The following is a 27,759-nucleotide window of genomic DNA, read 5'->3' as shown; positions in this document are numbered from 1 at the left end:
GAGGGCCAGAATAAATGGTGTGCTTTATGTGAAGCACCTAGCACAGTAACTTGCACACAGTCCTGTACTGAGATTATAACCTGAACACCAGGTCATGGGGGATCACCAAGAGGTAGTACAGGCCTTTGAAGGAATGTGTGGAGAAGGGACTCAAAAATTATGCTGAGTAACACGGAGTAGGACTCCTGCTGGGTTATTCCTTGAATAGCCACTACCATTAGAGAGAAAGAGGGAGATAGAGGGAAACAGTGATTACAAAGCATAGTCTGTGGCCTCTGATGGATTTCCAGCTGACTAAAAGAACTGAGGAAATTGGGTGGCCTCAGGAATCTAGTTTATCAGTATTTTAAACATTTAGAAAGAAATTTGGTGTATACAATTTGGTTTCATATTTATATATTTCTTGTTTTTTGAGGCCATAAAATGGTGCAGTGATTTGATATATATTTATTTTTTAAGCAATCAGTTCTACAAAGCTTCCTCCTGATACCACTTCTCAACTATTTCAGATAGCTCTAAATCAGTATGCGTGTGTGTGCACACATGTGTGCATGTGTGTGTGGTGTCTTCTGAAAGACAGTAGCACTATGGGGCTTTTACCCTTACACAGCATCATAGTGCCTGTGCATAAGGGAATCCCCTGCTCAAAAGTTGGCTGGTTTGTAGAAATGTGTAGTAGATTTCCCTGCTGGTACAGTAGACTGGCAGTTTGGTAGTGGCTTGAAAAGGTAGGGCCAAATACAGCAAGAGGATTAGGATTATCTTTTAAGACCATGTTAGTCATTTTAGCAAATTAGCCTAAATACTATTTAACTGTATGAAAAATTAACTGAAAAATAAAAATAAATAGCTCCACTTAGCTCTCAGGCACACTTAAAAAAATTGAAAACAACATAAAGCTTAAAATTTTTAATATGCTTCAAATGGACATTTATGACTTGAATTTACTAAAATAAGACAGACGTGAGTTGATTTTACAAATCAAGTCCTGTGTTTTAATATAAAGGAATTCCAAGTAATAATAAAAATTAAGGATAAAACTAGATGGTTTCTTGAGTAGAAAATAAAAAGGGTTCTTTGATCAACGTGAAAATTTAGAAAGCTTTAAGGAGTTTTGCCATTAAAGAGAGAATCACTGAATATCATGGAAGCAGCCTTCTTTAAACAGTGCTGTTTCCACTTCAAATTCATCCTGCTTATGATGACACCTGACTAGTTATGGAAGAAGAATTAGATTTGGGACTTTTTGTTGTAGCAAGGGTGTACTAAAGGTATAAGGTTCATGCTCAGTCAAAATGGTAATGAAAAACAGCCATTTACTTATCACATTCTTATCTGCCTTAAACTAGATTAATAATACATAAAATCTCATGTTGCTTTTTGACATTTTTTCTTATTTGTGCAAATAGATTATGACCAGCTAATGCCTCTGACATTCAAGTAAAGGATGAATTCAATTAATATTTATTGAGCACCAGCAGAGTTCATGGAACACTGGTAAACACCAGAAGATGCAGCTCTGTGTGTTTATAGTAGTGCCAGAGGGGGATGGGATTGCCATCCAGAAACTGGAAACTGGAAGACAGAATTATCATTGAGGGAAAAGATGGGATTATCTAAGAGAACAGGTTGTGAGAATTCAGTTTGAAATCTGGATTAATGCTAAAATTCCAATTTAAATTATATTTTCCTTAATTCAGAGGTTGATTTTTCTTGCTGCTGCTAGAGGAGAAGAAAATAAGTTTATTTTGTGCTATGCAAACTTATTTCAAGTATAATCTAATGTTTTATGGAGGTCACCTTTAGAGTGAATAACAGTTGGAAAAGATAAGCAGATACCCAGATAAATGCAGCTTTTAGAGCTGTACCTTTGTAGAGGATCTTATGATTCAAAACCCATCTGTATCTTATCATAGGGCACACAAGTGCTATGTTAGGACAGTTGGAACAGATTAGCAGGAGGGTAAGATATGGCTCCAGCCAGTGAGGTAGCAGGTAGAATAGTCCTGTGAGGTGCTGTGACAACAGTGATGCACAGAGCTTTGGACAGAGAGGCGTTGGAGACACATTTATGATTGAGAGAAAGAATTCCAGCCTCACTGTACTTGTTAACCTGGAATGGGGAAGCCCTGGTGTAGGGATTCTAGTTAAGAAGCAGTTGTAATCTCACAGGCAGATACTTGCATGGAAGCTGTGTCTATGAAAACAGAGGAAGAGGAGCCAGTCCAGGATATTGGTAGCAATGGCTGGGGAGTCTTCAAGGAGAATGTGGCTCTAAATTCTTAAGAGGCGATTTTCCAGGAGGAAGGATCAGCTAGGGCTAAATGTGCTGGTGGTACGTAGGATGAGGACTGAAAAGGATTTGTAGCCAGGAAATTGCTGGTAATTTTCAAAAATAGTGTCATTATTTCACTTTTCTCCCACAAAAGTAGGATCACCTGAACTACTAATTGTTTTCCACCATGGCTCTGCTGTCACCAAGAAATCCTCCCATAACCTGTGTTCGGAAAGCATTACAATTAATCATTTATTATTTGCTTTGCGCCAGGTATTAAATTAAGGAGGCAGCTGCACTCTTCCTGGTGACGAAGCAGGTGGGACTGTTCATGGGCTCTGGGCTATGAAAGTGGTGCCAGTGGGGAGTAAAGAGGCTTCTGGAGTGCTGGGCCATGCCTGTTCAGCCTAAGAACATTCAGATGCCATAAAAACTAAAAGTGAAAAGGATAAGATGCTTGGGAAGGCTTCTACTTTGCAGCCCCTGGATTAGTGGAACATTTGGAGGCAAAGTTGGTAGGCCTGACTGACCAGCTGTGGGTGGTATGCCTGCAGTTGAGGTGGTGTGGGTGTTGTGGACTCAGGAGTCATCCTGTGCCTCAGAAATGAGCTTGGCCAAGTACTGTGCCTGGGCTGGGTAGTGAATCTAGCCCCTGCCCTCAGGGCACTATTTTAGGGAGGTAGGTCAATTTGTAACTCTGGGTAGGGAATGGGCACCTGTTTCTGCCTGAGAATACTGGGAAACATTTCTCAAACTGATTGGAGCAGTTGAGTTTTCCGGGTGCACCATCGAGACCCATGTTGAAGTCCTAGGGTTACTGTGCAGATTCCCTCCAGGTGAGGTAAGGATTAAACTGAGAAACTTTATTGATCAGAGTATCTGGCACATAGTACTTAAATAAATATCAGTGTTTAAACATGTATTAAAATATGAAGTGGTGTATTCTTATTTCCTTTTTGTTTATAAATTGTCATTTAAAGGCACTTGGAATGTGCCAAGGGGAAGACACTGTTGTTAAAAATACTTTATTTACCTTATCTTCATTTGGATTATTGGTGTCAGATGAATTCTGGTATAGTTACAGTTAATAGAATCAGCTGGCTCACTTACCATATTGAGGCTTTTTAGGTGACAAGAGACTGGCCCTCATGACTTTGTCATATTTGAAATGTTACCTCTTTCTAACATCTCTCAGTGTCATGATGTGAAGTGGGCCAGTGAATGCATGCATGCTGGGCATGCCTTCTGTTCTTGGAAGTTGTAGCACTGATTTTAACAATTTTTTTCTGCAGCTGAAAACATTTTAACCTTTTCCTGTCAGTTTCTTTTATGTGGGCAGTTGAAAACATTCATCTACCTGTTCAGTTCCCAAATAAGACACTAGCCTAACATCTTAAGGTAATGAAGAAAGAAAATACTTACCTACAAGCTACTTAACTGTAGGTTTGATGTCTTGCTTTTAAGATTGAAATCCCATCTTCATTTTACTGCATTGTCCTAATTTCTTCTGTTTCCTCATTGCCTTTTCAAGGGGTCCTTTGTGCTTCATTATCATTCTTTATGATATTGTTCCCAGCTGAATTTCCTCCATTTGCCCTAGGCTTTTCTTGTACTCTGGATCTCCCATTATTTTTATTGTCCACCAGCTACTGTTTCTGCATACTAATTAAAGGGGGACTGCTGCCTCCTGCTGCTCCCACCATCATTCTGTAGCTGAGCAAGGTGCATGTCTACGGTGAATTCTGATTAGTTTTCACAGACATCCCCTCATCTCATAGAAGGCACTGCGTGGTCTGATGTTCTCTCTCCCCTGAAAGAGGAAGTTTCCGTGTGTGTGTGTGTGTGTGTGTGTGTGTGTGTGTGTGTGTGTGTGTGTGACTGTATATTTGTGTGCATGCACCAACAAGGTATAACCCATGCTGATTTACATGTTTTTCTTACATTATGGTGATTTACACTATTTAATTTGAATAAGCCTTATACTTTCTAAATGTTACAGTTAATTATCTGAAAAACTGTTGTCAACATCTTGATGTTGTGGCCTCTGAGCTTTTATTAATCAGCAAAGACCATGTTATTAGTGGGCCCATGATCAAAAGGATGCATTTAACTCCCAATAATTTGTGAATACTCTTAGTTGACAAAGGCCTGATTATATCCCACAGTTGCTTCCGGGAGCCCAGTTTGCTCACTGAAGACCATATCCACCTGAATCCCTCCCTATAAATTGAAAAGATACTGGTGTCAGTACAGGACAGTGAAGTGGGGACAGGATGAGGCAAATGTTGAGTATGGCACTGATTGATTTTTGGGCTGTTTAACTGCTTCTCAAACTTAGTACAAATAATTATAAACTATTTTAAAGTTTTTAAAAAATTTTCAGAACTTTAAAGTGATTTATTTATAATTAGGTGGAGTTGAAATTACATAGCTTTTGATGAAATATGGTTTAAAGAAAAGAGCACTAGCCTAGGTGTGAGAAGACTCTGTTCTAGTACAAATTTTCTGCTTAAAAGGTGAATGACATTGAGGAAGTCTTTTCATTGCTCTGTGTCCTAGTTGGTATAACTGGAGATAATGGAAGGAGATGCCCTTCTCATCTTGCATGGGGACAAAAATGATAACATGTAAACATTCTTTAAAAACATCCAGGATGAATGTGATATTTATAATGATGGTAGTGATAATGAGTCTTTAATTGTCCTTTTTGAACACTGAAAATTTAAAACGCAATGACCTTCAAAATGAATTGAAGCAATCCCTTTTAAATAATGTGTTAAGCAAGCCAAATGTTGTAAGTAAAATTGGCAACCATTGAAAACTCTTTGGGAACTTGTATTTACCAATTTTGCAAGGCTGAGAAGTTTTCATTTCGGTTAAGAATTTGTTTTTTCAACAATTCTGTGAATGCATAGCTTTGATAGTAACTAGAAAAACTGATGGCTGTGAAATCCAGAACCCACCATTAAGGTGGGTAACCCATCACATGGGGAGAAGATGGAGTAGAGACAAAAGAGGGGCAGGTATGTTGCAGATGGTGAGAGCAGAGAGCAATCACCTATGCTCATCACAGGGATGCTGTGTAGAGAAAAATCTTGGGGAGGCCTGGCAGAAAGTTCCTTACCTCAGGTTTTTGGGGGGTATGAGAAAGTCTTCCTTAACCAATTGAAAACAGTGTCAGCCTTGCCACAAAGATTGCTGTCCCTAAGCAGGTGCTGCTTCTATCTCATTCTAAAAAGGATTCCAAGTCCCTCAGACAGAGGCTAGTTTTAATATAGTAATAACAATAATAAAACACATGGAAAGAGAATATGGATTTGTTCATAGTGCAGTGGTAAAAACAGAATTCAAGTTACATTGCAGTGAAGGGACATGAGCTGTGTAGACTTTATATAGAGGAATGTGGATGCCCACCATTTTGTTTTTAATGGTGAAAATCTGGAAACTACCTAAATTCTCTTGAGTCACACATTGAATAAATAAATTATTAATAGGCACATGCAGTATCACAGAATGCAAACCCCCTACCTACACATACATAATTTATATAAAGAAGACTATTTTTGTATGATCTTATGTACATTGTTTTTAAAATTGTGGTAACAACACATAAAGTTTATCATTTTAAATATTTTACAATATATAATCAGTGGCATTAAGTACATTCACATTGCACAACTGTCACCACCATCTATGGTGGGTACTTTTAGTTTCTTCATTTTTGCATGGTTTGAATCTCTTACAAGAATGTGTTGCTTTTACAGTAAACATTGAATAAGATTACAATCTAAGACTTTGCTCCTGCTCTGTGATGCTGGACAAGTTATTAGTAACATATGTGATACTAAAGGGGGTGAAAGGTAAAATAAGACTTCAGAAACCAAATAATATGCTGTGTGTTGTTTTGCGGGTTAGAAAATACATTGCTAGATATCAAATGTGGTTTAGATTTGAAAGTGTAAGTAAATATTCTGAGTGGAGTCTAAGGTACTAAGTAGAACAGACTTAAAATTTCTGAAAGCTGTACAGTTTATAAAAGTAATAAGACATAGCATTGGCTTGTAGTGGATGAACTTTGTGATTCTCACTAAGTGCATCCTGGGCACACTGGTGTTCTGTGAACATGTGCTGTGGTAAAAAGCAATTGATGGTATTTTCTCAGTTTGCCAAAAAATCAATGGGATTTTCTGATGTTAAATTTTTTTTGCCATAAATTTGTCTGATTTTGTTTACTACTACTTAATAAAGTAAAAAAAAGTGTAACGGAAAAACTGGAAATAGTTGCTTATATTCAGCTTGTCACCATTTTTTTTCCTTTTATTTTGGTTGTAGTTTACATTGTTTCAGAGGACACATGCTTCTATTTGAGTTTAAATTTTATAAACATATAAAATTTTTACATATATAAATATATATACATTTTATATATAATAGTTATATTTGCAACTAATAAAGTGCTTCCTCAATTCATGTGATAGAATGAAACATGTCTAGTTGATGATGATGTTTGCCCATCTCCAACTCTGTAGCTCACAAGTTAAAGCACCACTGGCTTATATGTCATTATTATTGGACTTTCTTTACTGAAGTGTAGATACAAACAAAAAAGGTATTCCTTAGTTGTGTTTTTAAACCTCGAATGCCTTGTCCCTTTAAAAATACCACTTTATTTCTGGCTGATATTTATATAATGTACTATACATCATGTAAATGGGGTATGGAATGAACTAGAAAACAAATTGTCTCTTTAAGAAGGTCTAACTTTAAAATGAATATTGCCATTTGAAAGGGTTAGAAATGAAAAAAATTATTTTCATGTATGAGTCTTAATTCTTTAATAGTTGTCTCAGTTTAAAATTCTATATATTACAAATTATAATAATCTACATACATTGTTTTATTGCTTCACCTTTTAATTGTCCATAGTACTTGATATAGATATAACATGTATAATACATATCAATACATTTCTTTTAATGGTTGTGATAATGTGATATCACTGAAAATGACTTGAAAAATTTGCAGTTGAATAACTTCCAAATTAACCTAATTTGGACTTTACACACTCTTATAAAATAAATAGTAAAAAATATTTTATTTTGATTATGTATTAATAATTCTTTGTAATTCACTGAAGCTTAAACAGGGAAATAAAAGATACCAATTTCTGTAGTTATACTTGGAAAAAGACAAGAACTCTCTAAGTTTCTGTAGATTGTGGTAGAAATATGAATGAGATGGTAGATCCTCCACTGAATTTGTTAATATATGAGTATCTACTTTGTGCAAGATATCCCATTCATTGTTGAAAAGATTTTTAAAGATGATGGATTTCCCTTTGATGAGAGTATGGTCTATCAAAGAGAGATCAAATGAGACTGGAAATGGTTAAGACAGAAGATGTATTAGGCTCTAACTCTCAAGAGGCTGGAGTTGTGATGCTCTGAACTGTTACTTGGTTGTGGTTACAGAAAACTGAACCCTGTGAGATGTTCCAGTCCCAGAGTGCTGTGCATGCAAACTCGACCTACAGCACTCCACTTCGATCCGGCCCCCAGCCCTTATAAATGTTCACCAACATAAAAAGGGGATATAAAATAAGCCGGTTTTGAATTTTTGAAATTACAGTTTTAAAAACTGTTTTTTAATTTGAATTTTATAGTAGGAAGCTCTGTCAGAGTCCCTTTCCCTGTACAGTGCAGTGGCTTGGTACAGCCATTACTAAAAGTGGCTGTGCTGGAATAAAGAAAGGATTTATTTTGGAGTTCTATGGATACTTCCTGTAGAATCAGTTTAAGTATTGTATGTATGTTTCCTTTTTTCTATCTAGTTTTCTTCCATGTTGTGACTTCAAAACATAACATTTCATCAATGTTATTTCATGGTAGGTAAAAAACTTACTTCCATGGTACAAATCATCAAAGCTTATTTCCATGGTAGGTAAAAATTATATTATCTCCAAACATACACACCCTCACACATACATTTATGGAGAGGGATTATTTATAAGAGTGTGGTATCAAATTTCACCTTAGCCCCTTACCTCAAAAGTAGTTTTTACCTCATAAGGTTCTGAGGATTAAATGAGTTGATACATGTAAAGTACCCAGAACAGTGCCTGGCATATAGGAAGCACCATAAAAACCTATGATCTTATTTAAAAAATTAGGGTACAAAATAATGTGAACAGTATGATACCATTGGTTAAAAAGGAGGTTTGGATATATACCTAGAAACCAATGGATAAAGAATATTTCTGGGGGAATCAACAAAACTGGAAATGGTTTCTTTGGGAAAGGGGATACTGGGGTGGGTAGAAGGAGAACAAATGTTTTACCAACTTTTGAACTGTTCTTTTTTTTTTTTTAACCATATATCAATTTTTAAAATAATGCCATGTTTCAAGTAATTTAAGATACTCTACTTTAAGACAAGAATCTATATTCTTTTCAGATGGCCCTGCTGTGGCACCAGTGACCAATGGGAACACAACGGTGCCACCCCTGAATGACGATCTGGACATCTTCGGACCGATGATTTCTAATCCGTTGCCTGCAACTGTCATGCCCCCAGCTCAAGTATGTGATAAGAATATGGTTTTATATGGTCGCTGCTTATTTCCTTTTTGAAAAGTTTCAAAATTTCAATTTTGGAAGAATTGTTTCTGAGCAGTAACTGATTTAAAAGTCTCCTGTTCTTTAGGCCAGGGGTTTGCAAACTAAGCCAGCAGCTTCTTTTTGCAAATAAAGTTTTATTGGCACACAGCCGCTCCCACTGATTTACATACTGTGTGTGGCTGCTTTCCTGCTACAAAAGCAGAGTTAAATATTAACAACAGAGACTGTATAACCCACAAACCTAAAATATTCACTATCTTTAAAGTTCTAACCCTAGCTTTAGGGAAACAACAGTATTTAGAATGAACAAGTGGAAAAACCCTGACTACATCAACTTCCCTGAGATCAGCAAGGTCACTTACTTCAGAGCTTTTCAAACTGTGAGTGTTTGTAAATATTCACTGCAGAAGTTCTAGCAAATTCAGTACTCAGTCTTTTTAAAATGAAGGTAAATTATGTTTTAACTTAGCCTTAAAATCTACCTTGCTTTTTTTTTTAAGTGATTTTTTAAAAATCTAGAACAGTAATAATAATTGGGAAATTTTTAAAATGTTAATGGTGAAGAAATTTTGAATTGCCTTCTTAACAGTACATGGAATTTCTGTAACGTGAACTATATGAAATTTCAGGAAACAAATTACTCTTAAGCTTACAACATTAAGATTCTATTTTAAGTTTATACTTTACAAATAACCAGTTTGTGCAGCATAATTTTGAGATAAAATATTTCCTTTTCCATAGAAAACTGAGTCAAATCTGAATTGTTCCGGTAGACAGTTTTAATAAGAAAAAGTCAATGTCTTAGAAGAAGACTAGTAACACATTTCTGTTGCACATATTGTAATTGTGATAGTCATTATATAGTTACCATTAGAATGGAACAAGTAGATTTCTTAGGAATAATTAATTTAAATGGATCTTTATCGAAATTGTCTGCAACAGTAGTGTTTATTTTCAGCAAAATAGCTTATTTTATGGCTTTGCCCCTTCTTCACCTCCTATAACACACATAAGAAAGAGAGACAGTATTGTTACTGTTGTTTCAATTAACATTAATTACTTTACCAATTTGTACAGACATAAGTGTACGTGTGACAAAATTGTCTAATATTGTGTCTTTGGAAAGAAGTATTTAGGATATTTGACAATCAGAATGTGAAAAGTAATTTATTTTTAGTCTAGCATTGTAGTACGGCTGTTACACCTGCTAGACTTATTTAGCACTGTCACTGGGGTCTGACAGTTGCTTTGCAACTGCTTAGAGAGTTAGACTACACCTCTGAGGTTTCAGCATACTTCACGTGTTCTGTTCTGTACTAAAGCAGCAAGTAGAACAATGCAGACTTCATTTAATTCTTAAGCACAAGCAGTGCCATGACAAGGAGTGTAGCCTCTGGCTTTAGGAGGGGTGGTGGCTGGCCTTCAGACTTTGGGTATTCTGAGCAGTACCTGGTAGGACATAGGGTTAATTTTTAAAATTATATCTAATATTTCTTTTGGAACATTGTTATGTTGAGCCCTGTGAAATATTTGGTGAACAGTAGTATCTTTCATCTAAACTTCATGTAGAGATTAAAATTCAGACATATTTGGCCGGGCGCGCTGATTCACGCCTATAATGCCAGCACTTTGGGAGGCTGAGGTGGGCGAATCACCCGAGGTCAGGAGTTGGAGACCAGCCTGGCCAACATGATGAAACCCCGTCTCTACTTAAAATACAAAAATTAGCCGGGCGTGGTGGCAGATGCCTGTAATCCCAGCTACCCAGGAGGCTGAGGCAGGAGAGTTGCTTGAACCCGGGAGGCAGAGGTTGCAGTGAGCCAAGATTGCACCACTGCACTCCAGCCTGGGGGACAAGAGCGAGACTTCATCTGGGGAAAAAAAAAAATTCCAGACATATTTTCAAAATAATGCCTTTGAAAATGGGGGATGGTGCTGAAACTACAGATTTTATGCATATATTGCTACTGTGTAATTTACTCGTTTTGGTGGGTTTTTAATATGTGAAATTAAGCTCAAACTAGTTTTGGACACCAAGATTTTGAATTCTTCTGAACCCTGTATTCTTTCACTCTTTGTGTTATTTTCTGAGTATATACAAATTCTAGTAAAAGATTTTCTAACTTATGAATATGAAGTAGATTGATTTTACCATCTGCCTTACCTGTCTGGGGTCTAGTCTTTCTTAAAGGGGGTTAGAAATACTTAATTGACAAGAGTGTACATGTGTTTTGGGGGCTGGAGGGGAACAGTTCCAGTCTTCAGTGTTGACATGGAGAAACCCCTTTCCTGTTCTTTCATACACATATACATATACCAACAGTACCTAGACATACACAAGGGCCGAGTCCTGTTTTTTCTTGATTAAGCCCTTGGGTCCCGGAAGGCCAGAGAGCCTTTGGTTAGATGCTCTGCACTTCCTAAAGTGTAAAATGAGAGGCAGAAGTTGTTCTCCTTTTATCTTGGGGTTGTAGTGCTGGTGAATGGAGCACCAAAAAGTAAGTGGACGTTTGAGGGCTTACTAGTTCTGCTGATCAGTTTGGCTGTTTTTAGACTGTGTCCTTGTGGAGGTAGATGTTTCATATTATGATGTTTACAGTATATGAATATTAGGCTGCTCTACTATGAGAGTGGAATCATAGCTTCCCAACATTTTGGGTTTTCTTATAGTTCTCTCTCATCCACAGGGAATAGACCCCAGGGTTTTGAGCAGATTTTTTTGGTTCAACAGATACCCAGTGTGATAAAAAGATCACTTAGTGATGTAGTTGCTTTGTTTTATAAACAATATTAACAGTAAACACCAAGTACTTAATCCAACCATTGTGCAAAACACTTCTTGTGATCATCAAGCTTATCCCCAGTTTACAGGAGAGAGACTGAAAGAACTTAAGTGACATGTCTGAGTGTACCACAGAAAGTCATGGGGGCAGGCTCTAGTCCTGGCAGACAGGCTCCAGCCTGTGCTCGTAGCTCTATGATCTGCTGCTGCTTCATTGGTAGCTTAGATATATTTTATTCAAGGGTATTGTGATATTTAGTATTCCATGATATCTAATTTCTTACATATTTGAATTTTTGGAAAATTAACTGGCTTTTTGTCGCTTAAAATTCTTGCTTAGTCATAAGATTCAAAATACTGTTCTGTGTAGTTTACAAGTACAGTGTTTGGATGGTACCTCATCGCATGGTGTTCTAGGAGGACATTAAATGTTTGAATTTATTTTCCACTTGCTACTCACCTTATTCTCTAGTTTGAGAAGAATCAGCCAGTTTTTACTAGTCTTCATAGAATTCTTTGAAACTCTTCATATTCAAAACAAGTCCATATAACAAATATGAATGTGATTTAATATTTAATGATTAGAGATGATTAAGGTTTGCTGTTGTGATTGCATAATACTGTTCGCAAGATATGAGATTAAATGAAAATGTTTGTTTTATATTAAATATCTACATGTTTATTTGTATTTGTGTTTATTTGCCGCCTTGTCCAAAAGGGAAGTGCAGGATATGTTGAGACTATAGATGGTCAAAGTTTTGCTGTACCTTCATTTCTGGATAGATTAGAAGTAGCCTAATGTTGTAGTTAAAACTGATTAGATGTAGAAAAATCTTATGATGCAGGTTTTGAAAAGATAAAACCTTTTAAGCAGCCATTGCAAATCCTCTTATGGTCTGTTGTAGAAATGTTTATTCCGAAGGATACCAGTTTCTTGGAGCACTAGTTGCTGTGGAGTGGTGGTCCTCAGACAGCTGCCTCATCTGTAACCACTGTTGAGCCCATTGTGTTCAGGATTTGATGAGCAAAAACTTGACATCACCTTAGGTAGTAAATGCAACTTACTGTGAAAAGGCTTCAGTCTACCTACATTAACATTCAAATTAAGAAGTACTGCCATGGCTGTAGATGTTTTTGTATGGGCTTGTGAGTGATCCTCTTGAATGGCACCATTTTACCTTCTACAATTGTTTCCTGTCTAATTTTATAACTTTATTTGGATTTTAAGTAATGGATAAGCTGTGCTTTAGGATTTTAAGTAATGGATAAGCTGTGCTTTACTGTGCAGAATTTGATAGCTTAGTTTGGTGTTTGTCTTAGGGGACATCCTCTGCACCAGCAGCTGCAACTCTGTCTACAGTAACATCTGGGGATCTAGATTTATTCACTGAGCAAACTACAAAATCAGAAGAAGTGGCAAAGAAACAACTTTCCAAAGACTCCATCTTATCTCTGTATGGCACAGGAACCATTCAACAGCAAAGTACTCCTGGTAATGAATTTTGATATCTGCTTTCAGTGACATTACTAGAAGCATATCCTTTGTAATTATAATAAGATCAATTATATATTTTCTTTATTGTTCCATGTAGTCAGTGCTTTTGTTGTTGCAGTTTATACAACTATGAAACTGAAATGAACGAGCATTAGAATTAAAAATTAAGAGGCATGTACAGGATTCACAGAACTTTATTTGGAATTAACAAGCTGTTCATAGATCACTAAATATTGTTTCACAAGCTTATAGAACACGGATTATCTTTGATGAATTATTGAAACTTGATATGCATGAAGTTTACAACTTTGTATACAGTATATTTTCTCTGCAGGTAAACAGTCTTGAGTTACCACATGGACTAAAAAAACTGAATTTTTTTGTAATCATAACAAAATATTAGCATAAGGCTTATTGTTTACAGACTTTTAATCTTTCAGACCATTTCCTTTAAATAATGAGCTGCATTTCACATAGGAGCTAAAATTATTTGGCAGCCCACTACATCTATTGAAGCGAGATATAGTCAGCTCTCACTTGCCTGTTTGGTACTGGGAGACCAGTGGTACAAGTCAGCAAAAAAAAGTGTATGATGTCATGCTACATAGTTTGTCTTCACGGCGGAAGATATTTTGTGTGACTGTTGCATATGATTTACATTTCTTAAGTAAAATTATTCAGGTTAATAACTGATTTGTCTGCATTCTAGAAATAACCAGCTCTCAGGGTTTAGGTGTGGGCTGGTATGAGTAGTCGGAACAGCCAAACTGGAATTAAATGTTTGCTGTTCAGAAAGGCAGTTTTTCTATGATTATAGAGGTGAGTGCAACTGCACGTGATAGCGCTGTCTTCATTCATTTTCTTTTTGTGGTGCAGGTGTATTTATGGGACCCACAAATATACCATTTACCTCCCAAGCACCAGCTGCGTTTCAGGGCTTTCCATCAATGGGTGTGCCTGTGCCTGCAGCTCCTGGCCTTATAGGAAATGTGATGGGACAGAGTCCAAGCATGATGGTGGGCATGCCCATGCCCAATGGGTTTATGGGAAATGCACAAACTGGTGTGATGCCACTTCCTCAAAACGTTGTTGGCCCCCAAGGAGGAATGGTGGGACAAATGGGTGCACCCCAGAGTAAGTTTGGCCTGCCGCAAGCTCAGCAGCCCCCATGGAGCCTCTCACAGGTAGGGGTCATTTACTTTCTAGCTTCTCCCAAATCAAAGAAACCAGATTTATTTTCTAAATTTTTGTTTTTAAGTCTAGTGATCTGGCAGAAAGAATTCAATAGGGATAATATGTATAGGGTCAAAAGTATCTATAAATATTATGAAGTTGTATCAGACAAATGATGTGTTATCCCTATTTTAGAGTATTCTGTTAAAAAAAGGTTAAACGTCTTTCATTTCAAATTGTAACGTAACTGTAATGGTGAAAACCACTAATCTGTTTGCTAATGGCCAGAAATTAACCAGCACTAAGCTTTAACCAGCTTGCTTGTGGGACGTTTTTATAGTCCACTTAGACAACTTCACTAATAATTTCGGGGTCTTTTATTAGAAAAAAAAAATCTAGCCTCATATTCTCAAAGCACTATTTTATGAGGGATCTAAGGCTATTTTCAGGTCATATGATTACTGCCCTATGGCTCTGTAAAATTCTTTTGTCAAAACCTTTGTAAAGTTGTATTTTCTTTTATGTACCCTATAATGACTTTTATGTTTAAAAGAGTACAAAAGATTCAATTCCCATAAGGTGTGAACCAGACATCCCCTCATATTATAAAATCCTGTTTCTACCTAAGTTAGAGCTAAGATAGAACATTTCTATTTCAGGTGCTGTGTTCTGACTTCTCTCTCTCTAGCTGCACAGACAAAGGCTCTTAGAGAGGTTCATGCTCCCACTCTTCTTCCTTTTACACTTCCCATTGATGTTCCTCCAGCATTTTGTCAATCTTGGTTTCTGTTTGGTCACCTGTTTTACCTTTAGAGCATTCAGGGAATAGTCTAGAGTAATTTCTAACATTAGCTCAATCACTATATATCCCAATTAATTTTGCTACCACCATTTCCAAGAATATAGGTAAGACATTGGTCTCTACACGTTGGGAATCTAAAAAATTGTATGTGCTAAGGGTCAGTCACATGGTCAACATGCTGAAGCACACCCAGCTCAGGTTAAGGTGCTAGATGAACCAGGAAGGAGTTAATACTGGCTCTTACTTCCAAATAATGCAGAAGGGTGATGCTGTTCTCCAGCACTCCATCAGTGCAATCTACTGGCCAACGACAAGGTGGTTAAAATGGCCTTTAGGAGGTACGAAGACGTGATCTGCTTCTTCAGACACTTATGCCTGAGATTAGTGATGTAGTTTATGTTAGTGTCTTTGAAACTGTAAATAAGTCAATTGTATTGAATTAAGAGCACAGTCTAACACTTGAATGTAAGTTTTAAACCCACTCTATACTTTATGGTAAATCTTGCCTTTCCTTCTCTTACCACCGATTTTGGAAATAAGGGAATCACAAGGTTAAGGTGCTTATATATATATTTGACTCCAGTCTTGAAAAAAAAAATATACATAATCTTATACTTTATTGCATACAATGAAAATAAATTTTAGATGTTTATGTTGTTAGATCAGCAAGAGAAATAAATGCTTTATGACCACTTTTAGGAAGTATATAGAGCCATTTAAGATTTTAATAGAGAACAATAGCTATCATACAAAGTTTATAGGATAATTTTAGACTATTTTACTTTCTAAAATTTTCTTACTCCTTAGTAGTTAAAGCACAATATCCTAGCGCAGGTGAAAGTTAGAGTAACAGACTCATTATACACTGAGATACAAATCCCAAGATTGCTTTGGTATTTTTTTTTTAAGTTGTTAATCTTTAGGGAAACTGAAGAAGAAACTGAAGCTAGAAAGCAGATAAATAAAGAAGGAAAAAAAGTAGCTATTTGCTTTAAGAAATATTTGTATGGTACTCTGCTTTTATTCCAGTGCTTGGACTAGTTTTCATTTCACATTAATGAAAAAAATGACCAACTGTGTGGCTAAAGAAACAAGAATTAAAGGTGAAGTAAGCCTCTCGAACTAAGCCTTTTATGTTTTTCACAGATGAATCAGCAAATGGCTGGCATGAGTATCAGTAGTGCAACCCCTACTGCAGGTTTTGGCCAGCCCCCCAGCACAACAGCAGGATGGTCTGGAAGCTCATCGGGTCAGACTCTCAGCACACAACTGTGGAAATGAAAACTGCAATACAAGTTTCATCCAGAACTACCACCTGACATTCCTTGCTAAAAGGCATCTAGTTCCCCTGTTTATTCATATACATATTTTTTTTTTCTTTTTACCCATTTGTTCATATTAAGAATGATCTGATTGACCGTGTTGGTCTGTACTGATTCCATTTGATGTGGTGAAAAGCAGGTTGATAAACCATTTTATGTCAAGGGCAGCTTTGCTCAGATTTCCCATGATTTCATATACTGCATTATTTGAGAAGCTGCTCAACTTGCAAAATCAGTTTTCCTCAATAAAATTATAGCTCTAATGTTTGCATATAAGGGAAGTAGTTATCATGTTAGTAATACCTCTAACAGTATAAGCCCCACCCCAAAATTAGCCAGTAATCCTGTAGGAAGGTACTGTATGATCAAATGTTTAATCATATAAATAGAATGTAAATGTCTCACTGAGCACTGTTTTCTAGTGTATCAAAATTCTTTTATTTCATCATTCACTTCACTGTGCTGTTGTTATGATGTGCTTAACAGGGAACGTGGTTAGTGAAAGGAAGATAAACCTGGATGTTACTCCAAAACTTAGTTAATGAATGTTTAAATAATTCAAATTTTATCTGCCTCTCTTGTAATTTGGATCTCTTCTCAATGTACATAGTGCTAACATGAAGACCCTTTTCTGCACTATATGCAAACAGGGTAACTAAAACAAAGCCACTTTCAATCTTTGAAGGTATATCCAGGTTTATGACAGTAATTGTGTTTACATTTTATGGTGCCTAGTATTGACAAAATGTTATTTCCCTATATTAAACAGATGAATCCATAGACCTTTTCATTTGTGGGTTTTTTATTTCCTATGATGCATACTGCCAGTAACCTTCCAAAAATTACTTAGTGTTGCAAAGTCAGGAATCAGGAATGTTTAGCTGACAAAATACTTGTCTGTTTTAAAAACCTGTTCAGGTCTGCCAATTATAAGGGCAAACTGCAGAAAAGAAAAAATACATACTCTGAGTGGTATCTTGCAGTATCGGCACTGTACAAAAATCTTCCAATTTAGTTGTAGGGAAAACATGCAGAACAAATGAAGACAAAACATACATTTTGTACCATCCAATTAGCTTATGTTAACTGACAAGCTCCATTTAAACAGATGTCCATCAGATGACAAGAAAGGCTGTTGTACTGAAGTAAAACAAACAATACCTGAATGTTCTGCAGCCTAAACTCCAGACATCCTCTTCCATATGGACCCACTGGCTGGGCAAACTGCACCAGTTGCTGCTTCAATTTATACCTCAATTTTTACTGTGTCCAGGCGGTACTTTGGCTCGTTGGCTAGATTAACCTTCTCTGTCCGAGTGTGCCACACGAGAACCTAAAGGGGAAGGAAATAGCTTGGGTAGCACACTCTTCATGCTGACACTCGAGGTCAGGCAGCACAAGTGAAATGAATACCTTAGTGCAGTTATTTGCTTTCGGTTCCAGTTCTTCGACTGTTGTTATCTGTTTGAGAAAGTCAGATTCTTGCATCCCTGGCTGGGATCCACGACGCTTAAATACAGCTTTTGGATTGGACAAAATGACTTGAAGACTTACAGCAAATCCTGTGAAAAGTAAAATCAAAACAAAACTTTAAAATACTGGTGTACTTCTCTTTTTTCTGCGTAATTTTGGTCACATCAAAGAGTTTTTAAAATACCTACCGTGTGTCAGGTCTTGGTTTACAAAGTTGAATAGGAACATTACCTGTATAACAGTCTCAAAGGAAAATCAATCATTACAATATTTTACATTCCGTGTAAAATGGAGGTGTGCACAGGAGCATCTATGCAAAACAGGAAGCTTAGTCTGTTAATAAAGGGTGAATTTTATAAGCTGCTGTTTCACAGTGGTCATCAACCCTCCACATTTGCCACTCGAGGAATAACTAAGAAATAAATGCAGCTGAAAAACATACATGCTTACCCTAACTATATGTGGGGTGTGAGACCACATGCCCAGCTCTCCTGCCTGCCCTGTAATACTAATTATGTATGCTTCCTTAAATTCAGCACTGCTCGGATTCATTTTGCATTTAGAAGAGGGAGCAACGAAGTAAAGCCAGTTAGCTAGAAAATGAATCATACCTAATTTTTAATCATTTGGTTTACATTTCTAATTTGGTTCAATCTAAAAAGGATATGTGGGGCAGAAATCAGTGCAGGAGATATCAGGCCATCCGATAAATTTTTTTTTTGGTATTTCATTTACCAAAAATAAGTGTAAATTTTCTTCAATGGTTTGGTCATACGAAAAATCATTACTGGCTGGGCACAGTGTCTCACATCTGTAATCTCAGCGCTTTGGGAGGCCAAAGCAGAGGGCCACTTGAGCCCAGGAGTTCAACACCAGCCTGGGCAACATAATGAGACCCTATCTCTACAAAAAAATACAAAAATTAACTGGGTGTCGTGGCATGTGGTGCGTGCCTGTAGTCCCAGCTACTTAGGAGGCTGAGGTGGGAGGATTGCCTGAGCCTACCAGGTTGTGGCTGCAGTGAGCTATGACTGTGCCACTGCAACTCCAGCTGGGGCAACAGAATGAGGCCCTGTCTCAAAGAAAAAAAATCATTAGTATTTAATCTGTAGTTCAACCAACTATTATAAAGCTCAACCATTGAAACATTCTACAATTGTTTTTGCCATCTCAGCAAGTAATAATTGTTTTGAAGGTCTGAAGCCCTGGTCCTCTTTTTCCTTAGTGACTAAGGTGATACTGTCAAGTCAGGCAGCCTCCCAGCATTGAAGCTCTGAGGACCAAACCCCAAAACATTTCTTAGCAACTTTTGCCCTTCTCTACATTAAGTGAGTTGATTTATGGTTCAGTTTGCAAAGTAAATACCAAATGATACCAGGTGGTAACGGAGGAGCTGTGGGAACACCACAACCACCATCCTCTCCAGATGCCAGACTGGGCCAGCCTCCTGTTCCAGACCCTGCTGCCTTTTGGAGAAAAGTTAACACTAAGCCACTTACAAACACAACATGGTACAGCAAGTGCTGAGTAAAGCAGAACAAAGAATCATAAAGCATGAGCTGTAGCACTAGCCCCGGTATCCTCCACCAACCCTAAAGGGAGGGAGGTGGCGCATTTTAGCAGAGAATACTGGATTTGGAATTAGAAGGCTTTTGTTTTTGCCTAGGTCCCTGCCCCTGGGACACTGGCCAACTCAACCTTTTTTGATTTTCTAACTTCCCCATTTCTTTGTGAGAGAAGTGTAACACTTCAATGTTTGATGAAAAATTGAGGTATGGAAAGACTCCACTGACTGCAAAGCACTGTTGAAAAAATATTACAATATATAAATAACAATGCCATTGTCAGTGTGATCATGACGGGCAGGTGATGCCAGCCACCATTTATGGCTGGAAGAATACTGGTTGACAGGTTTAAAAGGCTTGGGAAAGTTCCAGGTAGCAAAGCCAGGACACCTACATGTGACAGCACTCTGGTAAGAAGTCCAAAGCCTTCCTCAGACACAACTAGGACAACCACCAGACTCCTCAACAAAAGCCAAAGGTTCAAGTTGATACGTAAAGTGCCCTTTGCAACAGGTTAGATCAGATTTTAGTGTTAAAAGATTTCTTGCTTTTTCCATATGCTTATAAATAAGCTTTTTCCTTTTTTTTTTTAAAATCCAGATGAGAGCCTGCCCCTCTCAGTCAAACTGAAACTCCTGATACGTTCTTCACATGGCTTCAGGGTACTGGTTGTATTTCCCCATTCTCTAAAAAACATGGGATCCAAATTGTGCAGAGATAGTTTTTGAAAATGATACGGAGCCACCTGGATCTGATTTCCTTCATTTTCCCCTAACACATTCATCATCATGACCACTGAAGGATTCAGATTATTTTGTTGCTTTTCTTAGCACAGGAATATCCTTCCAGCTCTTCACACAGAATTACATGGCAAAATCTACAATGTAGGCAAAGCTGAGAGCCAGTTGTGAAGCTACACATCATTTTACTACAAGGCCCCCCTTCCCGGTGTCACTAGAGAATGGTGCGCACCTGAAAGGCCAGCACCCTGGAGATATGTTAGCATGTGGCTCTCCACAGTACCCAAGTGTTTTTCTATAATACAAAGGGGTGGAGGAGCACAATTCAGATGCCCCTCAATCAGCTAACGCAATTTCTTTGCTCAGTGATCTCTTGAAAGGAAGCAGGTCACAGCTGGCAGGAGAGACTGCATGTTAACTAGGCCAACCCCTGGTGGCTTTGGGGGAATCTGACCTGCTGTGAAGCTGGAGGCAGAGTTAAAGAGTTCTCCCCTCTGAAATCACGGTAGAGGGAATCCTAAACTATTGATTCCCAACCTAAGATGTTTTGGGGGTAATTCCAAGTATTTATACTTCAAGTATTATATCTTCCCTTTTTTAGTGAGATTTGTTATCTTTAAAGATGTTGCAGTTACTTTGGAGATGCTTATGAAAATCATGGGAGTAGGATTTTCTGCCCTGGTCAACTGAGAAAAAAAAAATGCAAATAAAAATGATTGTTCACTGAGAAGGCAGGATTTCCTGACTTCTTCAGCACAGCTAGGTGGGAAGGATACATAGTCACCCTCTGTATCTGCAGATTCTGCATCTGCAGATTCAACTAACATCAGATTAAAAGTATCTGAGAATAAAAAATAACAATAAACAATAAGAAATAATAGGGTGCTTTTGTTTTTGGAGACAGAGTTGCACTTTTTGCCCAGGCTGGAGTGCAGTGGCACAATCTCTGCTCACTGCAACCTCTGCCTCCTGGGTTCAAGCGATTCTCCTGCCTCAGCCTCCCGAGTAGCTGGGACTACAGACATGGGCCTGGCTAATTTTGTATTTTTAGTAGAGATGGGGTTTCACTATGTTGGCCAGGCTGGTCTCAAACTCCTGACTTCAAGTTAACTGCCCCCCTCAGCCTCCTAGGAGTGCTGGGATTACAGGCATGAGCCACCATGCTCAGTCAAAGTAATACAAGTTTTAAAGCTATATAGTATAACAACCATTTGAATGGCATTTGCATTGTATTAGGTAAGTAAGCTAGAGATTATTTAAAGTATAAAGGAGGATGTGCCTAGGTTATATGTAAACACTATATCAGGGACTTGAGCGTCCATGGATTTTGGTATCGGTAGCAGTCCTGAAACCAATTCCCTATGAATACTCAGGAATAACCATTCCCTCTCAGGCAGAGGGATAGGGCCTACCTCAATATATGCTTACTGATTACTGAGTAGAAAATTTGTAAGACATTCAAAGTCCAACAAGCTATTTCCATTTCTGGACAAAATTGCAATAGGGACTGGTTTTTCCTCACTTGTTTTAAATAACTAAAAGGCAGACAAAATGTTTGAAAAAAGTTTCCAGACATTGGAAAAGAGGCACATGAGACAGAGATCTCTGAGAAAAGAGAAATAGGACCTCTACAACTGCCTCAGCTTCCTGCCTGAAGTAGGTTTTCAGGCTACACCACAGGGAGGGAACCTGGAAAGCTCTGCAGCCCCCTTGAGTTGAGGAAACAACTGAGAATTTGAGGAGGCCAAGACAACTGGATATGCAGGGTGGAGTACTGGAGAGGGAAGAGCTCTGCTGATCTGTAGACGGCTCTCCTCAAGTCTTCAACTGAGTATGAAGAGCAAATGCTCACAAAGCTACCTCAGGCCAGGTACAGAACCACTGGGTAAGGAGCAGGTGAATCAATTACTGGAGCTTTTTCAGGGCTGGGACTAGTTCCCATTCTCAGTAGCCAGAGTGGAGCTACCTAGTAAGAGCTGGGCACCTGGAGGGGAACTTGGAAGATTATTGTGCCTGTTGTAAGGTCAAGCTGATTAGCCTTAAACTAAAGGCTGAGATGGTTTTGCCTAACAAACTTCAAAAGCAAGCCTGGAAAGGATCAAAATGTTTCTAAGTTAACTCAGTTGTGTCCCAGTACAAAGCTCAAGAATATTTACATATGTATGTATAATATAGTATAACATTACATATATATGTGTTTTTATGTATGGTTGTGTGTATACATATATTTCTCATCCAGTATCTAGCAACGTAAAATTCAAAATGCCTGATGCCCAAGTCACCTTAGTGATGGAGAATACAATGTCTGAGATGAAAAATACATTGGATGGGATTAGCAGCAGAGGAGACACTGCAGAATGAAAGTTGAGTAAACTTGAACACACAATGATAGAAACTACCAAAATGAAACAGAAAAGTCAAGACCAACACACACACACCGTGCAGAGTCACAGGAACAAAGGGAAAGGTGGATGAATAAGGGAGATGGGGAAAAGATTTGAAGAAATGACGACTTACAAACTTGAAAAATCAGGAAAGATACTAAAATTCAGATAACAATCAACTACACCTAAATGACATTTATAGAACACTCCACCCAACAGCAGCAGAACACAACCTTTCAAAGTACACATGGAACATTATCAAGATAGACCATAGTCTGGGCCATAAATCAAGTTTCAATACAAAGTATGTTTTCTGACTACAGTGGAATTAAAATAGAAATCAGTAATACAAAAATATCTGGAAAATATCCCAAATATTTGAAAACTATTAGAACATAATTCTAAGCAAAATATAAACCAAAGAAGAAATCAAAAGGGAAATGATAAAGTGGTTAACTGAATGAAAATGAAAATGACACATATCAAAATGTGTAGGATACATCTAAAGGACTGCTTAGATGGGAAATTAGTTTTTAGAAAACATTAAGCACTTGTTGGATAAGAAAGGTCTGAATTCAATAACCTAAGTTCCTACCTTTATAAACTAGAAAAAGAAAGTAAATGAAGCCCAAAGTAAATGGAGAAAAGGACTATACTAATAAATGTAAGAGCGGAAACCACTAAAGTAGAAATAAAAAACAATTGAGAAGTGAAATAAAAACCTAGTCATTTAGAAAAAAAAAGTTAATAAAATTGATAAACTCTACCCATGCTTATCAGGAAAAAGAGAAGATATAAATTACCAGCCTCAGAAATGAAAGAGATATGTTCTACAAACCTTCAAATGATAATATGGGACTATTATAAGCAACTTTTTATGATAGTAAATTTGACAACTTAGATCAAAATAGAAAAATTCCTTGAAAGACAAGCTACAAGGCTCACTCATGAAGAAACAGATAATGTAAAATAGCCCGGTACCAAACAAATTAAGTTTATAATTAAAATCTTCCCACACGCGTACACACAACCCTCCAGGACCAGAGAGCTTCACTGTTAAATTCTACCAAGCATTTAAGGAAGAAATGATAACAATTCTCCATGAATTATTCTAGAAAACAGAAAAGGAGGAAACCTTTCTCAAGCTATTCTGTGAGACCAGCATTGCCCTGACACCTGAATCCAGACAAAAACATTACAAGAAAACTACATACTAATAATCCTCATGATCACAGAAAAATTCTCAAAATTTTAGCAAATCATGTTCAACAATAAAAAGACAATAAATCATGACCACTTGAGGACTATCTCCAGATTGCAATGTTGGTTTAAAATTTCAAAATCAATCAGTGTAATTCACCATATTAACAGACTAAAAAAAAAAAAATCTGACTATCACAATAGCTGGAGAAAATGCTTTGACAAAATCTAACATCTAGTTATAATGAAAAGAAGAAATAAAAGCCTCTCAGCAATCTAAGACTAGAAGTGGACTTTCTCAATAAGGGCATCTACAGAAATACCTAATGCCAACATTATACTTAATGGTGAAAGACTGAGTATTAAATCTCTGAAGATTGGAATGAGGCAAGGATGGCTGCTCTTCACTTTTATTCAACGAAGTCCTGGAGATCTTGGCCATTTAAATAAGGCTCCCGCCCCCGCAAAAAGGCAGAAATATTGGAAAGGAAGAAGTACAGCAAAACTCTTCTTCCTTCAGCCACAGTTAACAGTATCAATAGTGCTTCTCAGTACCTTCTATTGTGTAAGTTATCAATTTAGCCTCACCTCCATAGGCTCATCCCACTGCCACATTCTCTCTTCTCCAACTATACGTCATCTAATCTCAGCAAGGCTGTTACAAATAAGAACTATTTCCAGTTTCTAAACGATGACTTTTGGCAACAACACTTTTATAGTTTGGCCACAAAAAAGATACTAACAGCCTTTTCTCTGTAATAATCACTCTGGGTAGTTGTCCTAGAATATTGGACTCGTGACACACGTTTAGTGTTACCAGTAGCTATCAAAAGCCTCTCTTTCCCCCCACTTTAAAACAATAAGAAAAGATTTCAACTTTCAAATTAAAAAGTATATACACACAGTAAAGTCATGGAACTTGCTGGAGAAAGAAAGATATGTGTTGGACCTCCTCTAATTCTGAGCTAACCAACTCTCCTTTCATACCTCTTCCTAGCAAAGCATACACTGCTTTTTGGAAAGTTGTGTGTTTCCATCTTTCCTGCCCACCATCCCTCCTTACTGAGATATAATTCACATACATTAAAACTTGTCCTTTTATATGGTATGATTAAGGGGGTTTTAATGTATTCATAGCTCTGGGAACCAATTTTTGAGAACACTTTTTTTCCCATTGAACTGTCTTAGAACCTTTGGCAAAAATCAACTGACCATAAATGATTTATTTCTACACTTTCAGTTCTGTTTCATTCATCTATATGGCTATCCTTATGTCAGTACCACACTGTATTATGGTAGTTTGTTTTCTTTAAATTGAGACAGGGTCTTCCTATGTTGTCCAGGCTGGTCTGAAACTCCTGGGCTCGAGGGATGTTCCTGTCTCAGCCTCCTGAGTAGCTGGGACTACAAGGCACATGTCACTCCATCTGGTGATGCCATTATTGTAGTTTTATAAGTTTTCAAATTGGGAAGTATAAATCCCCCAGCTTCTGAGTTCATCACTTTCCATATCAATTTTAGAAGCAAACACCTTGTCAATTTTTATAAAAAGGGCAGCCAGAATTTTGATAAAGATTGCACTGAATCTGTAAATTAATTTGGGGGAATATTGCCATTTTAGCCACGATAAGTCTTCTAATCCATGAAGAAGTTATTTTCTCCAATAACTTCCTTCTGCTTATTTTGAGTTTACTCTTTCTAGTTTCTTATGGTAGAAGGTTGGGTTACTGATTTGACATCTTTCTTCTTTTTAATGCAGGTATGTGAAGCCATTAGTGTACTGCTTAAGCACTACTCTGGCTGTACCCCCGCAGTCTTTCATATGTTGTTTTTCCATTTTCATTCTCCTCAAAATGTTTCCCAAATTTCCTTGTGATTTCTTAACAAATTGATTTCTTTAGGAGTGTGTGTTTAATTTCCATATATTTGTGAATTTCACAAACTCCTTTCTGGTATTAATTTCTGATTTCATCTCAGTATAAACCAAGACCATACTTTGTGTAATTTTAGTTATTTTAAATTTATTGTGTCCTGTTTTATGGCCTAAGATGATCTATAATCTTGGAGAATGTTCCACTGTGCCTTTGAGAAGAATGTGTATTCCGTTCTTGTTGGGTAGAGTATTCTATAGATGTCTGTTAGATCTAATTGATTTACAGTGTTTTTCAAGTCTTCTATCCCAGTTGATCTATCTAGTTGTTCTGTCTAGTATTGACAGTGGGATGTTGATAGTTGTAATGATTACTGATGAATTATTTTTTCCTTCAGTTTTGTCATTTTTACTTTGTATATTTTGGGGCTCTGTTGTAAGTCATATATATGTTCATAGTTATATCTTCTTGATAGAGTGACCCTTTTCTCATTATAACTTTTTTTTGGGGGGGTCTCTAATAACAGTTTGTCTTAAAGTCTGTTTTGTCTGGTGTTCATATAACCATTCCAGGTTTTTTTTTTTTTTTTTGGTTCCTGTTAGCATGATATATACTTTTTACTATTCTCTTGTTTTCAATTTATTTGTATCTTTGAATCTAACATGTTTGTCTTGTAGACAGCATATAGTTGGATCATTTTTATACATCCTGTCCATCTGCCTTTTGATTGCATTTTTTATCCACTTACGTTTAATGTAATTACCAATAAATTGATTTACATTTGTCTTTTTAATATTTGTTTTCTATATGTCTAATGTTATTTTATTCCTCTATTTCTCTATTACTGCCTTCTTTATTGTTAAACAAATATTTCCTAGTGTACAATTAACATTTCAATTTCTAACAGTCTAGTTCAGATTAATACCAACTTAATTTCAACAGTATAAAAAAACTTTGCCCCTACATAGATCCATTTTTTGCCCCTCATTTGTGCTATTGTCATAAAAATTATATCTTTATACATTTTGTGCCCTCAAACCAGATTTTTGATGACTGCTTTATGTAGTTGTTTTTCAAAACAGGAGAAAGGAGCTATAAAGATTACATTGATACGCCTTTCAAAATTACCTATGTAGTTACTTTTACTAGTGTTCTTATTTGTTCATGTGGATTAGAGTTCTTGTGTAGCATCCTTTCACTTTTGCCTAAAGGACTCCTTTGAGTATTTCTTGTAGGGCACATGTGCTAGCAATGAATTTTCATGGTGTTTGTTGGGAATATTTTCATTTCTCCATTTTGAAGGGTAATTTTACTGGATATAGAATTCTTGATCTTTTTCTTCTTCTTCTTTTCTTCCAGTACTTTGAATCTGTCATCCCACTGCCTTCTAGTCTCTGTGGTTTCTGATAAGAAATCAGCCTTTGTTAATAAACAAAGGCTATTAAAGAACCTTTGTTAATCATATTCACTTTTCTTTTGCCACTCTCAAGATTCTCTTCATGTTTGACTTTCAACTGATTATGATGTGTCTAGGTGTGAATCTCTGAGTTTATCCTACTTGGAATCCACTGAGCTTCCTGAATGTTTAATGTTTTTCCTACAAATTTGGGAAGTTCTAACTTTTTTTTCAAATATTCTTTTGCCCCTTTCTCTTTTTCTGTGACTCAGAGTATGTATATTAGTATATGTAAATAATAAGACTATCAGGCCCTGTTCATTTTTCATCATTCTGTTTTCTGTTCCTCAAACTGGGTCATATAAATTTACCTATGTTTCAGATTTACTGATTCTTCCGCCTGCTCAAACTGCTTTGAGCCCCTCTATTGAATTTTTTGTTTTTATTAGTGTACATTTCAACTCCAGCATTTCTATTTGGTTCTTTTTAAAAAAATATTATGATTTCTATCTCTTTATTGATCTCTATTTGTGAGACATCATTCTCCTATTTTTCTTTAGCTATTTAGACATGGTTATCTTTAGTGGACTCCATATATTTAAAATATCTCATTTAAAGTTTTTACCTAGCAAGTCTAATGTCCAGACATTTTCTATCAAGTGCT

General features: G+C 36.9%; 2 protein-coding genes across 3 annotated transcripts in view; one reads left to right on the top strand and one right to left on the bottom strand.

Annotated features, from left to right (window-relative positions):
* SMAP1 (small ArfGAP 1) overlaps positions 1-18,062 on the top strand; it is a gene marked incomplete at its 5' end in the record, with an annotated part of 75,112 nt that extends 57,050 nt beyond the window's left edge. The window contains 4 exons of the mRNA XM_017871325.1: positions 8,729-8,853; positions 12,995-13,166; positions 14,046-14,353; positions 16,291-18,062. Coding sequence (XP_017726814.1) covers positions 8,729-8,853; positions 12,995-13,166; positions 14,046-14,353; positions 16,291-16,425 — 740 coding nt within the window. The remainder of the gene's footprint in view (positions 1-8,728; positions 8,854-12,994; positions 13,167-14,045; positions 14,354-16,290) is intronic.
* Positions 16,989-27,759, bottom strand: part of B3GAT2 (beta-1,3-glucuronyltransferase 2) — a 72,976-nt gene continuing 62,205 nt past the window's right edge. For both annotated transcript variants that reach the window (XM_017871402.1, XM_017871403.1), the window contains exons 3-4: positions 17,880-18,028; positions 16,989-17,799 (exon numbers count right to left, since the gene is read on the bottom strand). In XM_017871402.1, coding sequence (XP_017726891.1) covers positions 17,713-17,799; positions 17,880-18,028 — 236 coding nt within the window. In that variant the 3' untranslated portion in view covers positions 16,989-17,712. The remainder of the gene's footprint in view (positions 17,800-17,879; positions 18,029-27,759) is intronic.

This window comes from Rhinopithecus bieti, unplaced genomic scaffold (genome assembly GCF_001698545.2).
Source record: "Rhinopithecus bieti isolate Rb0 unplaced genomic scaffold, ASM169854v2 scaffold_4709, whole genome shotgun sequence".
NCBI classification, from domain to species: Eukaryota; Metazoa; Chordata; class Mammalia; order Primates; family Cercopithecidae; genus Rhinopithecus; species Rhinopithecus bieti.
This window is presented reverse-complemented; position numbering and strand designations above follow the sequence as displayed.